The sequence below is a fragment of the Acanthisitta chloris genome, unplaced genomic scaffold (genome assembly GCF_000695815.1).
Source record: "Acanthisitta chloris isolate BGI_N310 unplaced genomic scaffold, ASM69581v1 scaffold26303, whole genome shotgun sequence".
NCBI classification, from domain to species: Eukaryota; Metazoa; Chordata; class Aves; order Passeriformes; family Acanthisittidae; genus Acanthisitta; species Acanthisitta chloris.
Genome location: NW_008666983.1, coordinates 93,938 through 110,782, shown reverse-complemented (window position 1 = coordinate 110,782; position 16,845 = coordinate 93,938). Strand labels below are relative to the sequence as shown.

The 16,845-nt window shown below is 40.2% G+C and overlaps 1 protein-coding gene across 1 annotated transcript in view; it reads left to right on the top strand.

Moving 5' to 3' along the window:
• The first annotated feature begins 12,436 nt into the window (after window positions 1–12,436).
• The window catches only part of APP (amyloid beta (A4) precursor protein), a 91,411-nt gene continuing 87,002 nt past the window's right edge, over window positions 12,437–16,845 (top strand). The window contains exons 1-2 of the mRNA XM_009072345.1: window positions 12,437–12,477; window positions 12,942–13,138. Coding sequence (XP_009070593.1) covers window positions 12,437–12,477; window positions 12,942–13,138 — 238 coding nt within the window. The remainder of the gene's footprint in view (window positions 12,478–12,941; window positions 13,139–16,845) is intronic.

Below are 16,845 nucleotides of genomic sequence, written 5' to 3'. Positions count from 1 at the left end.
TAAATATATATATATATATGATCATTTGTTTGTGTGGTTATAGATACATATATGCCTTAGTCCTGAGGTAATTGTGAGGGAGAAGGGAAGTGAAAAGTAGGGGGCCACTTTGCTAATGCTAAATTCCAAATAATTTCTGCTATTAAAGCACCTCTGTTTGAAGTGCTTACTGAACCACACATGGGTAATCTCACACTGACAGTGTTTGCTTCATCTTGAAGCCTTACAAAGGGTTTAGCATCTGCCTCTGTGTAAGTACATCCTTGGTGTGACACTGATGAAGGTGAGAGAAGCACTGGTAGCTCATGCTGTGACTAACATCTCCCACTGCTCAGCAGCTCTGAGGAGTATTTGTGTTCTTCATGAAACTCATCTCTGGGCAAATAGTTGTGCAGAGTATCCATTGAAGTATTTTCCTTACTCAGGAATTGTGATAGCTTTTACTTGGGTCGCGTCAGCTGAGCACAAGTTGTTGGTGTCTTCAGTTTTTGGTCTTTAATGCACGCAGGGTGTGCTCCAAATCATGAGGCACGTGCTGTGCCTTTAAAGGGTGGCACTCGCTCATTCGGCGGAATTCTTTTTGCCTGTTGTTTTGGTGGTCACTGCTACAAGTACTGGAAAACACTTCTAGCCATGCAAAGATAGGAAAATGAGAAGGTATCAGCTGGTCCTTTAGAAGAATTTAATGCTCTTGCTCTACCACAAGTTTGAGGCAGGAATTCCACAGCATTCCTGTTACAGCAGTTAATGGGCTGACTCATTTTACCCATTTCTTTACAGAAGTCATGAATTCGGGCTAAAACTAGTTGCCAGTACCACAGGAATACTTGGCTGTGAGACAGCCAAATCAATGTGAAGGTGACATGTTTGAGGTAGAGGTGACAAGCTGAAAAGCAGATGATTATATCCTCGTTTCTCATAACTCTGTGACAAAGCATAATCCAACAAATGTAGGTGATGTAACTTTATATCTCAAACTATTTGGATGTAAATTTGAAAATATTTGCATTTAGGATTGTGAACATTGCACATTGCAGCCGTTCATGCCTCTTTTCACATTATGTTGTGCTTTCACCTGCAACAGTTGTCCCTGAGGCACTGTATTTTTCTTTTTTGCTTTGTCCAGAGTGTTTTCTTCTGTGCCGGGGGAAGCAAAGCTCAGCAGCACATTGTAATTACTATGAGAGGGCAATGTGGAGGCAGCTTGGGCTGCAGTGGTGTCATAGGTGGACATTCTTCCTACCCAGCATGTGAGCACCACCTGGTCTGGACGTAAAAGGATGTGGCTTGCCTCGTGGTGTGGCTTGTTGGCAGTACTTGGAGAAAGGTGTATTTTGGTGACAGGTGATATATACTCCAGTTCTGCTCGTGAGGCCAAGAGGCAGAATCCACACATGCTTTTGAAATTGTGTCGTGCTATGCTCATCCTGAAATAGTCTGTAACTCTGACTAAGAGGTCACAAGCATTTGTCAGCTGTGTTGTTCCTTGCTGTTATCCATACATTTAATTAAAATTTACCTTGAAGTCTGCCTGAGGAACAGCCAGATGCAGGTGCAGGCTTTCTCAATATAGCTGCAGAGCTGTCCCTGCATAGCTACAGCTCAGTCAAGTGACCTGCAAGCTCTGGCTGCCTTTGAGACTCAGCACAGCCTCGTGGCCCTCCTGCGTATATCTGGGCACTTGCTGGAAGCTTTGGTGTCCTTGATGACCAAGGTTGAACATCTTAAGGACTGATGACCAAGCTGGAAACTTCTAGGTTTTTCCTGTGTACATTGATCTCATATCTGCCTCTCCTCATTTTCCTGTGAGTGTATGTGAGACCTCCCAGGCTTTCCTTCCCACCAGAGAAACAGTCTGCTGTAATTTTCCTTATTTCACAGCAGGGAAACTGAGCCACTCTAAATCTCACAGTTAAAAGTTGTATGGAAGGCTTTTGTTTAAGTCCCATAGCTCAGGAAGAGTGGATAATGCCTTAACTTCAGCCAAGTCTCGTTTTTCTAGACCACTGAAATATATTTTCAAGGTTCAAAATAGGTTTAATTTCATTGTTTTCTCCTCAGCAGGTTAGGTTAAATTAATTTTGTCTGTTTGGTATTTAAAAACCTGATTAAATGATGGGGTAGTGTTGTAAATGTTGCATTGTAGGGACTAGTGTATTTTATAATGATGTGATTTACAGCTTCTCTTAAACTTCAGCCAAGTGAAGTTACATGGTTTGTTCATATCCATTGGGATAGTTAATACAGTAGTTTTTTTACTACGGTAAATAATCCAAACGGGCACAGGCCACTTTGTGCTGATAATGAGGCATCTGTGAAGTAACACTAAAACTAATTTGTGCTATATAGCATGATAATCATGTTCTCTGATTTTGCAACCCTGTACCAGGCTGAGCTTAAGAATGAATGCTCATCTCCCAAGTGCTGCAAAAATGTAGTTAAAGTGATTGATCTTCTTGACTCTATGAAGAGCTTTGGGGGTTTTGTTTGTGGTATCTGGAAAAAATTACTGCTTTTCTTAATTGCTTCCTTCAACTCTAATCCAAGAAATCCTGAAAGACATTTAAAACTGGTCAAGTGGTGAAAGCAGTATTGCATATGTGCCTGTTGGCCCGAACTGGTTCCAGGTGAGACCCTGTGCTGCTTCAGCACAGCAGAATTGCTTTGCTGAGTAATTTGTTCTAAAATCCTCGCTTGACATCGAGGAGGTGTATGCTTAATTTCTTTTGCTTTCTGGCTTTTTTACTATGTCTTTATAACTTAAATGGTACAAAGGTACTAACACACGTTTTACCTACTGTGTTTCCTTTGGAAATGTCTGTGAATTAACCTCAGCATCAAATTACTAACACAGCAGAATTGCTTTGCTGAGTAATTTGTTCTAAAATCCTCGCTTGACATCGAGGAGGTGTATGCTTAATTTCTTTTGCTTTCTGGCTTTTTTACTATGTCTTTATAACTTAAATGGTACAAAGGTACTAACACACGTTTTACCTACTGTGTTTCCTTTGGAAATGTCTGTGAATTAACCTCAGCATCAAATTACTAACAATATGAATTCCTGAGTGCTGTCATCAAATCAGGCTGTCATAAGGGGTGTTTAAATCTGTCATGGTCATGCAGTGTCCTGACCTGTTAACAACACCATGGTATGTCATGCAGCTGCCTTGACAGAAAGTAGGTAGTCAGGCAATTGGGATGTGGCATATGTTTATGAAAAATGCTTTAAAGTCTAAAGAGTGATGCATAAGCAAGTAAACTTAATAATATACAAGAGTTAGTGTAAGAATTTTAAAAGTCAAATCTAATGGGGTTTAGTCATGTCTACACTTGGGAAATTGTCTTTCCTTTTGCAGGTGTTGCTTTGACTAGCTCCTGCTTAATTCCCTTTGGGTCTCTGCATGCCAGAGCAGTGGGAGATGTAATGCAGGCAAGAGTCAGATGTTCTGTTTGTTATGTTGATGTTTTAATTGCAAAGGTCTTCAGAGATTTTTACTACGTAAATCCCTCAATTTTCCTTCCAGTCCTTCAAAGCATGTTTCCTCATGCTTGTCTCAAGTGTGCAGTGACATTGTTTCTTGTCCATTCTTCCTTTCTCCTCCTCTCCCATTGTTCTTAATGTTGTCTTGCAACAGAGTCAGAAATCTGAGCCTTAATTGGAATCCAGCTCTGAGCCCAAAAGCCTGAAAAATGTAGAATCATCAAGGTTGGAAGAGAACTTCAAGATCATCTAGTCCAACCATCAGCCCAGCACCATCGTAATCACCCCTAAATCATATCCCCAAGTGACACATCCAGGTGCCTTGAACACTTCCAGAGATGGTGACTCCACCACCTTCCTTGGCAGCTTATTCCAATGCCTGACCACTCTTTGAGTGAAACTTTGTTTCTCATATCTAGTCTGAGCCTCCCCTAGTGCAAGTTAAGGCCAATTCTTCTTGTCCGTTCACTTGATATATGGCAAAGAGACCAACCTCACCTTACTACAGCCTGCTTTCAGGCAGTTGTACAGAGTAAGCAGGTCCCCCTGAGCCTTCTCTTCTCCAGGCTGAACACCCCCAGCTCTCTCAGATGCTCCTTACAAGACTTGTGCTCCAGACCCTTCACCAGCTTCATTGTCCTTTTGAAGTTTTTGCTGTTCTAAGGCTAAAAGTGTTGTTGATCAAGTAATGTGCTGAAGCTAAATTCTTCATTGGAAACATGTTCACTGGAGGAAAGAGAAAATTAACATTTTGTCTCTCAGTGTTCATCTGTTTTCAAGCCGTCTTGTCACTCATGTTAAGCGAGTTCTCATTGATGTAAGCTTTTTCATTAAATTGGAAAGTCAGTTTTTGAAACTTAAGTGAGGAATGCTCCAGTGGGAATGTCCTAAATGATTCTTTCAAAAGCCGTAACATTTAAAAAGAAAAGTCCACCTCCTACTTGTTTACACTTGAGCTAGTATAGTTGAACCAGACGTGAAGCTGGACAAAGGGGCTGTACTGCAGGTTCTGCCTTAGAAGCAGGAAATTACTTGCCTTTGGATGGATAAAAAGATTTCCTGTATTTCCATACTGTGCAGACTCAACTGTAGCCTGTTCATACTCCTGAAAATTTAAGGGAAATTGAACCTTGTGCCAGCAGTGGTATGCCTGTTGCAGTGGTTCAGGGTCTGCTTTGTGGGGAGCTCAGTTGTCTGTGAAACAGGAGCAAGGAGGGGCACAGCCCGAGGCACTGTTTGCATCAGCTGTCCTAGTACAAATTGTTCCTAATTGGGAGTCGGTGCTCTAAAATGAACACTAGGAATTACAAACACGTTTCTTCTTTCTTGCTTTTTTCCCCCTCCTCCTCTGAAGTTTGCCATCAGTAGAGGTTAACACCAATTACTGAAATATGTTAATTTTGCATGACAAGAGTTATCCATCACTAAATTGGTAGTTCAGAGAAACTGAATTCATTTAGAGACATAGTGTGGAAGGTGTTTTGCAATATATTTCAGTTAATTGGTCAAAAGTTCACATCTTGGTTTTTGAGGTAGAACTGTTAAAAACTGAAATAGAAAGATGCTTTGTATATGTTCTAAAGCATTGTTAATGGTAGAGCTTATCTAAAAACTTCCATGTTTTTATAAATGTTTTAATTGTATCACTTAATTGCTTGTCTTTATAAATTAAACTAAGGCCTCACTAAATTGGAGGCATAATGTTACTGCTTATGTTGAAGAACTCTGGAAATATTTTGCCCTGGTCACATATTTTGTATGCTATTAGCATAGTCTGGGGCTCACATTATTCCATTAATTGGGTTTGTCTCTCATGTCAGCTGTTACTTAATATTCAGCTAGCTCATTATATTTATTTTTAATAACAATTTTTATACCTTTTATCTGGGAGTTTGTTAAAATAATTACTCTAGCAAGGCAGGTAAGTGTTGGATTTCTACTTAGGACGAGGAAAGTTAGAATGGAATTGATGAAACAGCATGTTGCTTTGAGAGGTAATTACACTGATGCTGAGCTGGCAAATCCAATCACCGTTTGAGTATAAAGCACTAACTGAAGTGATGGATGAGTCTCTGGGTGGAGAGAATTAATCTAATTGAGAAAATGATGAGTGACCCCTGATGAAAGCAGTTCTCTGGCTGTGCAGGCTACCTATATTATTTAAGTGAATGTTGAGCTTGTTTCAAGAGGCTAATGGAATGAAACGTATACATTTGGTTGAAGGTTGACTTGCAGAGAAGACTTACTTCTTTTTGACTTTGCACAACAGAGCCATCAGCTGCTGCATTTTCTATAAGTCATAGGCAAAAAGTTTATATGCACAAATTTTTGTCAGTTATAATGACTTGTGATGACTGAAATGTGGGAGAGAAAGGTTTGTGTAGTAATCAGCTTGATAAACCTTCTGATACATCTGCGAGATGTTCTGAGAAGTTCTTGTGACAGTGTGATATATACTGCCCTATTTCAAGCACTGTACTATTTATAATGCATGAAAAAATGTAAGATATTTACACCTGGGTGTTTCAACACATACTGTCGCACCAGCATGACTGTGTGCTGGTGGATGCATAGCTGGATGTGCATTTATAGAGTCATCCAGCAGTTCCTGCTTGGTTTCACTTTGCAGTGATATTTGTGGTCTGTACTAGTAATCAGAGATTGGCATTGGGGTGGTTGGTAGGAATTCCAGAATTCCAGCTCTTGTGAGACTATGCTTTAACAGCACAGTGTAGTAAAGGATTTCTGTACTGAGTACTTTTTTTCCCTTTGCCTTCTGACAAAGGCTGCACACTTGGGATACATGGATGAAACAGCAAAAACATATAGGTTGCTTTTTTTCTGACAGAAAAGGTTTCTAGTCTTGAATGCAAATGTTTCAGCTTCCATTATATGATTACAAGACTTTCTTTCACATGGGATCTTTATTTTGATTAATGCTGATGAAAAAAGTAACACTGAAATTGTGACCCAAGTGAGGAGGAAAAGGCTAGAACAGTTAAGTGTTGACCTGAAGAATTGGATCTTTGCTTGTTTCTGCCATGAAAGTCTTTTGCTAGACTTGACATGCTGTGGCCACCATAAAAAACTTAGTATGAAAGATGCTCCTTTTTGTTCTGGCTGTGCAAGTGAAGATAATCTGCTCTGCAGAAGTCCTGGTCTCCTGCAGCTGCTGCTGGTGGCAGCTGTATTTAAGAAGTTTGAAATGGCATGTTCTTTAAAAAACGTTACTCAGCAACTTCAATTGAACAGCCAGAAGTGTTGCATACTTCTGGGGTTTTTGTTGTTTGATGTTGTGGTGTTTTTGTTGTTGTTAGGGTTGTTTTGTCTTTCTCAATCATTAAACAAATTTGTTATTCCAGTTTTACCCTGGGTATTTTGTGTGAGGGTACCAATGCAGTTGATTTCCACAAGCAGGACAAGTACTGGGCTTGGTACAAAGTTCAGCCTGTCTGCCTGAGATGAGCTGTTAGGATAGCAGGCTGGATAAAGAAACACTGAGTGTTCCTTTTTGAGTGCAGCTGAAGTTTTGTGGAAACAAAGGTGTTGTACCAGATCCAGGTTTTTCTGCTGTTTCCCAAGCTGGCTCGAACGGGGCTGTGCAGGCAATCTTCCCTCTGCCCTCTTCCATCACATTCACTCTTAGTGCGTTTCTTCTGTCAGGAATTTGAACTTAATATTTATTCAGTGTCATCGGGCTCACAAAGCCTGAATTTGTGTCTTTGCAGGTGTGTTTAATTTTATAGTTTTTAAGTTTCTCTTTAGCAAAAATGATCAAAGCAAGAAAACGTATGGGTTAAATACACTATTGCTCTGTTCTCTAAAAATTCCATATTACTTGCTGAATCCTTCATCTTCCTAAGAAAACAGTTGGAACAGTAACACCAGCAAAGGCTTTGTTTCAGAGAGAAAACTAGGTCAGTTTTGGAAAAGTATTTTTGCCTATCAGTCAACAGGTACCTTCTGTGAGATGAAATGCCACAGATGCATTGTACTTGTGGTTTTTTAAGCAGGTCAGCTGTGGAAATAAATTCCTAACAGTATAAAATGCATTGCTTAATTACAGGGGAAAAGGTAAATTTATCTGTTGGTGGCAGTAGGGCAGGGAATGTCTGTTTGGTTTTTAAAAGTGTTTATTCAAAAATTGGATTGAAAGATTTTTAGTGCAACTTTTCTTGTTTTCTACAAATTTAATGAAAACAGGCACATTTTCTGGCATTGTTTTTGTATAAAAGGTTAGCCAAAGTAAAAGGAGATAGACAGTCTGAAAGCACATAATTCAGTTTTTTGAAAAGGTCTGAGAACTCAGGAGAAGTTTATGTGACACCCTTGAAATAGCTTATTTAGTTATTTTTTTTCTATTGGGAAATGTGAAAAAGTTAATTGCAGCCTCTTCAGTAAAGAAAACAAAAAGGGAAATAATTAGGTATGATAAACTGAATGTCTGAAAAGTGCTAGGAGTAATGTATTGCTTGTCCTGACATGCTGTGCAATAGAAATGCCTTCCTGAGTTCTTTAAAGGTTAACAGTCTCTTAATACATGTTTGTATGTATCCAAATATGACATTATTTCTTCTTCTTGAGATACCAAATTTACTAGTGTAGTATAATCCAACCCTGATGAAAATAACTAAGGCAATTTTTGAGCAGTTTATGCTTTTGCAGGCACTTAACAGGCAGACCAGAAGCATTTTTGCTGTGGGTTAGGTGTTCAATTCTGCAAGTCAGTTTAATTTTCCAGACTTTGATGCCAATAAGCTATTCGAAAAATCAGTTCCATAGACTGGATGTCTGGCACAACTCCTTTCTTTCCTGGCTGTGTGCCAAATCTCACAACTGCAGTGCAGTTTAATTCTTCCCTTGCTGTCTGTTCCCACCTCCCCTGTGCTTCAAAAAAATAGACTTCTTGCTGATGATGATTTGGTTGGAATTAGCTTTTCCCCAGCTATTTGCTCAGGCTTGGTGGCTGGTGAAAACCACAGTCAAGATGGACTCTATCTGCAGTAAAATGCAGTTGCAAAATGTAGTGAAAGCTAATGTTTCCAGATATTAAAACATCTGTCTTGAACACCTTTGCATTCTTTCTGTCACCCACTGGTGAAGTATATGTTTTTGTTCAAGTTACTTGGCAAAATCATGGTTTAAATATATCCAAATGGATGAGCATTTATTGCAGACAAACACGACACTTCCCGATATCAGTAATTGGTCCATAGTGGTTTGTTATCCTGGGTTGAAAGCTTTGCCACATTTTTGAATGAAGTTAATAGTTGCAGCTCAATGAATTCTGAAACACCCTTAGAAAGAAACTCCTCGTTCTTGTCATATATTTTCTGCTTCTGTCCCTGTTGCAGATTACTGGAATACAAAAAGAAAAGTTTTGTTTGCTAACATTTTATTTCTTGGACAGGAGGAGGTAGCATACATGGCTTTCCTTTGCTCTCATTTACCTTGTCTTCAGTTTTACCTTCATAAAGTAACAGAACGATGCATGTTCCTGAGTGAGGTCAATAAATAATACATTGCTGCTGACTCTTACTGCAGTGATTGACTGGGAAAAGGAAATAGATACACAAGTACAGGTCGATGGTTTAAACATTGCTTGTAACTATGTGTTTAGGTACACGTTAGCAGGAGCTGTACAGTGGTTTGTGTTTTAAAACCAGAAATATGCCCATTGGAGTGGTCAGTATGTTTCTGCTGGAGTCAGGAAGGAACTAATTACCTCTTAAGGCTTCCTGGAATCCCAGTGTGTCTGTGACATCCAAACCACCTGGAACCACCAAATTTCAAATACCTTGTTTCGCCACAGAAGATTGTAGATGGTTTATATTAATGACCTGGTGTGCTACTTGTACACTCGAGGGAACCATCAATTTCAATTATGGGGGAAATGGATTTCAGTATCTGTATGTGAGGAGGTTGAAGCAGAAGGTTCAAAGCCATGATGACCTTTGTGTTCACTGTGAAAGGAAAGCTCTGTCCCTCCTTGCCAGAAGTCTCCACAGGGAGGAGATTGGGATGTACTAATGCAGGGAGGAGGTTGCAGGTGTGTTCATGGCTGCATTCAAACCTAACAATTTACCTCTGTTTACTGCTGAACTTTTAAATTCAGATGATGATAATACAGCTTGAGGTGAGATGTGCTGTCTGGGAAACAGCACTCTGGTGGTGCTGATTTTGAAATGTGAGTGGTACCAGGGCATTTAGCATGGTGGGGAGAAGCAGCTCTGCAGGCTGTGCAGCAGGGGGAGGGGTTTGCCCCATTTGAAAAGTTCATGCTATATTCCCTTCTCCCTTACTCTGTCATCCCTCTCACATGTGTGCTCTTTGAAGAAGAGCCAGGGTGATGATAACAGTGGTTATATCCAAGGGAAAACATCCAAGCCTGTTACATGTTTCTTACAAGACGTACCTTTGCTAATATTAAAAATATGCTGAGTCCATGGTCTCTCTTTGTTTGCAACAGAAGCACATCAAGATGGAGCATTGTTGATACTAAACCATCACCTTCAAGCATGAGACTCAAAGTCCTCTGATTACTGACAAGCACTGGGAGACCCCCTCCTTCACCAGGGCCCTGGGACACTTCTGTTGGCACTGCCAAGCATGATTCCAGCAATTGACTCTTAGGGCTGCCTGACTTAGTGGGCAGCCTTGATCCCTAATGGGAAAACTTGGTTGCTGCTAGGCCTTGCTGGGGTATGTCCCTGACTGCAGTGTATCCATGCTGTTTGGGCTGTTACACTACACAGTATAGCTGAGTGTGATTAAACCATCAGAATAATGCCAGACCTGAGAGTTTTTAAAGCCTGTTGAATAGGGAAATTATTTTTTCAAGCCCAATTGCAGGTATCTTCTTTCTCTTTAGTATATAGCAAGGGTTTCAATTCGATTTTGGTTTCTAAATCTAAGGTAAACCCACTTGTATTTCCATTGTTCCTCTTTCTTGAAACGGGGGATGAAATATAATTCTGTGAAATATGACCTTGTGATTGAGTCTTGCAGAATATGTTGCTAGCAGAAACAGAATTTTTCAGGGACTGATCAAAACAATAGAAAGAAAATTCTAGTACATTTGGATGCAAGCTTTTAAGAATATTTTCAGGAGTCTGATCCCTAAAACTACTGCAGTCTTCCACCACTTCTGGCCTTTTTTTACGCTCACGGATATCTGGTTTTTCAGCTAACAGCAAGTCATAAAGGGGAGGCAGGTGGGCATACTCTTTAAGCATTTGCTTCTTGTAGGTTACTGGAGAGGGAACCAGGGCCCTCTGGAATGGCTGGCACAGCCAGCCAGTGCACACAGAGTACTGCCCTCTTTCTTCCTGCCCTCCTCACCATTATGCCCCTTAAAAATTAAGAAAAAATAATGCCAAAGACAGAAAAAAGCTTGGCCTTGATGCTGAGAATTTCACAGCAAAATGCTGTGGACTCACAGCTGAGTTGATTGCTTCTGTGTAGCTAAAAACAGATGGATATTGGATGCCTGCATAAAATTTATTTTTGAAGTTGTTTCCATGTGACTAATTGGCTTTCCTTTGTTTGTTTCATTAGGTGGTTTTTGTTGTCCTTTTCTAGCTTTTATGAGCTTGCCAGTATCTGAGAGTGATCATTCATGTGAAAGGATGAGGAAAAATAATTGCAATTTTTTAAAGCATGCTGTGCTTGTAGCTTAGGTGGGAGAAGAAGCAGCTTTCTTTAATGTTGAAAAGCATATAGTGTCTGATACTCTTGATCAAAATCTGGATGTCTTATACTCAGTATGCCTAGTTCAGATGTCTGTAGCGAGCCAACACTGGAAGCCTCTTAACCTGCAGATAAGCAGCAGATACTGGACCTTTGTAGTCCAAAGGTGATGATTTATGTACAGTGTTTGTTTTGTGCTTGTGAAAATGTGAAATACTTGATAAGGAAAATAAAGCCTGAAAAATACATTGTTCAGAAAAAGAGTTACTAAAAGTGAAGCTGGAAATTTCAGTCATGGCAAAATTAGTTTTCCTGTGAAAAGCCTATGGTGGAGATGGTGAAATTTCTATCCCAGTTTTTAGAAATCTAGAAAAATTAAGAGAAAAGCCAAGTGGTTTTGTGTGCCCCTTTTTCCATTTTTTTCCCCATATAAATGGAAACAGCATCTCTTCTGCACTTCTCTGCAAGGTGACTTCAACCACATCCATATGTATAACCTACCTGGGCTTCCCCTAGTGGAAAGCTTCACTATTACTTTAAGTCTCTTTTGTTTCTGGAGGCCTGATACTTTGGGGAGGAGGGAACAGGGAAATCATTCTTGTTTCTGTAGAAATTTAACTTTCTCCTAGTAGAGTCAGGCTTGTGGCATTAAAAAATTTTAGCAACTTCTTAATACCCCCATTAAAAAAAAGAATCATACTGTCTCCCTTTTTTGCTGAGTTCTCTTTCAAAGTTGTAGGAGGCAGCATAACATAAAATGAAATATTACAGGCTTGGCCTTCAAATTGAGGTGAAGGAGAGAAGTTGTTAACTTTACCTAGAAGGCTGTTCAAGCATATGTGACACTATGATAAAGATTCACACTTACTTGCGCATGAAGGTGACAGAAAGTCACTGCATGTTTGAATATTTAAAGATCATTTATTCATTAGTAGTAAATTTCAAGTGGAAGATCAAATTAACAAACCTGAAACCTTGCCACAGCTGGGACTGAGCTTAGGAAGCATTTCAAAGGCAGCAGGAACAGTAGCAGAGCGTACCTTTTTTTGGCCTGTTTATGTAATTCAGAACTAATTCATCCCAGAAAATTATTGACATATTAAGTCACCAAATGCATTTGATAGTCAGCCTCAGTATCTCCTCCTGGTGTCCTGTAGAAGTGTCCTTTCCATTCACACACTTGTAACAGCAGAAGAAAAAAACGCAGCAGTGAATAGATAATTCAAGGTCAGTTCTACACTTGATAGTCCTCTGTGAGAGACATGCATGGTAGTCCACAGGGACTCTCTGAATGAGCTGTCTCCTGGGTAAGGGAGTTCTGAGGAACTCTCTTATTCTGTGCTCATATCAGCTGAGTGCATTTTGAGCAAATTTGGCCTTCTTTCAAAATAAAAGTTGTTTGGTTGATGGCAGCATTAAGCAAGCCTGTTTACACTGTTTATTGAGCTGTCAAAACATGGTATTGCTGATGGAGATTCTTTTTCCGTCCCTATGTAAAATCCAAAAATCCAGCATGGCATCTTGCTAATTTTCCCACTGAATTGCTTATGTTGACCTTTCTTAATAATAATTTTTTTTAAGCATTTTTGATTTCTTACTATTTGGGACATTCCAGAGTCCCTGATTCTTTCTCTTTTATTTAAAGGGAAGGGAGAGAGATTAAGGACCCAGGTAGTTTATTTGCCTTACAGAGTTTTTGAATAATACGTTCTTTCATGTTATATTGAAGTAACTTTGTTACTGACATGTCATGAACATTTTCTTCATTTAGTGATGATAAGGCAGTAGAAGAACAAGCAGAAGAAGATGAGGAGCTCACTGTTGTGGAAGATGAAGATGCTGATGACGATGATGATGATGGTGATGAAATTCAAGAAGAGACAGAGTATGAGGAGGCAACCGAAAGAACTACTAGTATTGCAACCACTACCACCACAACTACAGAGTCTGTGGAAGAGGTTGTCAGAGGTAAATTCATGGGCATCAGGCTTGGGGCTGAAAAACTGATCCTGCTGCTTTGCATGTTTGCCCTTTACAACAAAAAAATGTTCCAAACAGCAAAATATCCGAAGTTGCAGTATTGTTCTGCTTTGACTTCTGTAGTCTGCATGTTTAATCCCCTCGTCTTTCCCTTTCCCATTACAAAGACTCTTTGCAGTTAGTTTTGCCACAACCCTTTGGGCTTTCTGACCTCCAGCCCTCCTGGTGTGTGGATGGTGCAGGGACTGTCTCGTTCATGAGGTGTGTTTGTTGTGGATGGAAACAAAAGGGCTGATTATATTTTAAAGTAACATTAAACAATATCCAACTGCCATATTTAGCAAATAACACAGGAAAACTCTGTGTGTGTTATCATGCACGTGTGTTGCAGAAGGATAGGGAATGTCAGTTCCAATCAGGAGGTAGCATGAGCTGCTTTGGTCTCTCATATTAATGGCAGTGGTGAGTTATTTTGTGTGATTTCTGTTAGATACTTGTTTGCAATGCTTCTCTATTAATTAGTAATTCAGTAAAATTAGGTGAATTTAGAAATAACTGTGCAGAAAAGTGAACTCAACTAATGAGTTGTATTAGGCAGCAGAGGAGGAAATAGGAACACATTGCCCAGAAAAGAAGACGTGGAGTGAGGAAGAACTCTTCAGTTTTAAAATTTGTTTTTTTGCATGATATTTTGTAGTTATTAACATAATTGCATTTAAAATTTTGAACTTTGCCCTAGTACATGGACGACGTAGCAACATAATACGTAAAAACGCCACATTTCTCCTACAACAAGTACGGTTTAGTATGGTGTCTTTGCAAGATAGATGCCAGTTTTTTTAAATTGTTTACATCTTCATCATGTCCAGCACTTAGTGGTAATGAGAAATGAAATTAAGTTTTAAAACATTTGAATATTTGAAAAGAAAGGAGTTGTGGCATGCAGGTGACAGAGGGAAAATGGCAGTGATTAGGGCAATTGTGAGATGAGGCAGAAAACACCTGGCCTGGCTCCTTTCCTCTCCCCATGCTTTCCCACCCCCTGCCTCTGGGGATGCTTGGGACTTGAGTGCCAGCAGAATCCCACATTTTGCATGTGGGCAGTGTCCTTTTCCCTTGAGCCATAGTGCCAGTGTTTGTCAGAGCAGGTATGGAGCAGGGGACTGCTGGCTATGATTTATCACACATGCTGGGTACAGAAGGGTGCCCAGGGCATGCTTTGGAAGAAGCAGAGTTACTTGGTTTAGGTCTTTCTGTTCAGTCTACATGGATATAACCTCGCTAATCAGAGGTGCTAAAGCATTGCCAAAATCACTTGCGAATGTTTCTGAGACTTGCAATGCAGTTGTGCATTTCTGTATTATATAACTGTTTTTCTCAGTTGTTGGAGAGCCATTTCAGTGAGGAGGGGGTGGGAGGAGTTTATGTTTAAGTCTTTAAACCAATTAAATGTATTTCTGTATGTGAGCTTTTACAACCTGGGGATAAAATGCACTGTTCTCGCTGGTAAATGAATACTGAGAGGGGGAAAAAAAAAAAGAAAAGAAGTACACTTGACTTTAATGGGATTTTGGATGAGTGGAAATGAGGACAAATTAGGTAGAACATGTTTCTTTACTGAGGGTGACATTTCAAAGAGGTTAAGATGTTTACCCTTCAGGAAAGTAGTGTGTAATCACATGAATGTAAAATACAAAAAAAGATGAGGCGAACTGTTGAAGACATCTTTTACAAGTCCTTTAGAAATGTATATACTTGCTTGCTGATCATGAAATGGGAGTCTGCTGCTTTTCCCAAGTTTGTAATTTCGCACCTTGGGTGACTGTGAGTGAAATATGCATTGGTGCAAGTGAGGTGAGGGCAATCTGTTAGAAATACAAGTTTTCAACACGGTTCTGCCACAACCCTCTGCGCTTCCTGACCTCCATCCCTCCTGAGGCATGGGTGGTGTAGGGTCTGTCCCTGAGTGTGTGTAACTGGTGTCCAACAGAGCTGCACTATGCGAAGTGCTTGCTTATTTATAAACTTAGAAGTGTCCAAATGACTTACAACCTTGGCCCTTGCTCTTACTTTTCTTGCTATACATGAGCCTCCTACCAGGTCCCTGTCCTCCCAACGCAGGCAGCAAATCCAGTGTAGGAACTTCTGTGGTGAGCATCTGCTGGTGTCTTGCTGTTGCAAAATGGGAAAGTTTGTCACTGTCAGGGTAAATGAAAGAGGCAGTAGACAGTAAGTGCTTCATATTATGGAGACACCTTGAAAGCCTCTCTAGATGGACTGAAATACTGGACCTTTGCTCTGTTCTCAGCTGCCTTGCCAAAGCATTAGTCAGTGCATTTCATAAAACATATCCTAGGATGCTCTTCACGCAGCTCTGGTAACTAATATTATGTCTTTAGCATTAAAGAGCACAGAGAGTGGGTCTGTCCAATTTGAGAGGAGTTGCTTTTGATATGTGGAATCAACAAAGAGCAACTGTTCTAAAGTGAAAAATTAGGATCTTATTATGGGCTGGTACTGAGCCCTTTCTCTCCCAGATCAGTGAAATGGTTGCCATCAACCATAAATAATTGGAAAGCATAAATGTAATGTTGTACTTTAAAGACACTTGAGCTATTGTAGAATCAATTTTTCAGGCAATTTTATTTCTATGCATATTTTAATGAATCATGACTGAAATAGCAATAGTAGAACCACTTTCAAACTTATTTTCAGTGAAGAGGAAATTAGTCTTGCCTGGAGAATGAGAGATGTCCATTGGCAGGAGGACAGTATTTTCATTCAGTTTCTACAGCAACCATATTTTTATGTGTTTATTAAAAAAGTGAATAAACTTTCCATGGCCCAGTATTTACTTTCCAATCTTTTGTGAGAGACCATCTTTACTCTCAGTTTGTATGGGGTATAGCAGCAGACCCAGTTTAAACTTTTAGATATGTTTTTGCTGGACTTGAGATGTTAAATCCAAACTGTTGTGGGTCTGAGATTACAGGGATTCAGACAGTGAAATGAATGTCAAATCTACATTTTTCACCTTCAGTCACTGGGAGATCATAGAATCACAGAGTCAACCTGGTTGGAAAAGACCTCAAAGATAATCGAGTCCAACCCTACTGTGGTTACTAGACTATGGCACTAAGTGCCACATCCAGTGTCATCTTGAAAACCTCCCATAGATGGTGAATCCACTACCTCCCTGGGGCAGCCTATTCCAATGCCTGATCACTCTCCCTGTAAAAAATATCTTCCTAATATCCAACCTAAACCTCCCCTGGCAGAGCTTGAGTCTGTGCCCTCTTGTCCTACTGCTAGTTCCCTGTGAGAAGAGACCAACCCCCACCTGACTACAACCTCCTTCCAGGGTGTTGTAGAAGGTGATAAGGTCTCCCCTGAGCCTCCTCTTCTCCTGGCTAAACATCCCCAGCTCCCTCAGCCTCTCCTCATGGCACTTGTGCTCGACTCCCTTCACCAGCCTCATTGATCTTCTCTGGACCCACTCCAGCACTTCAATATCCCTCCTGAACTGAGGGGCCCAGAAGTGCACACAGTACTCAAGGTGTGGCCTCACCAGCGCCAAGATGATAGCACTGAATTTGTGCTGGAGAAAGTATGGCTCATTTATGAAGCCCTGCAGTGAAAACTGTGGCTCATGACTTTTGTCTGGATTTGGAGCAAGGGAAGTGACTTTGCTGGCC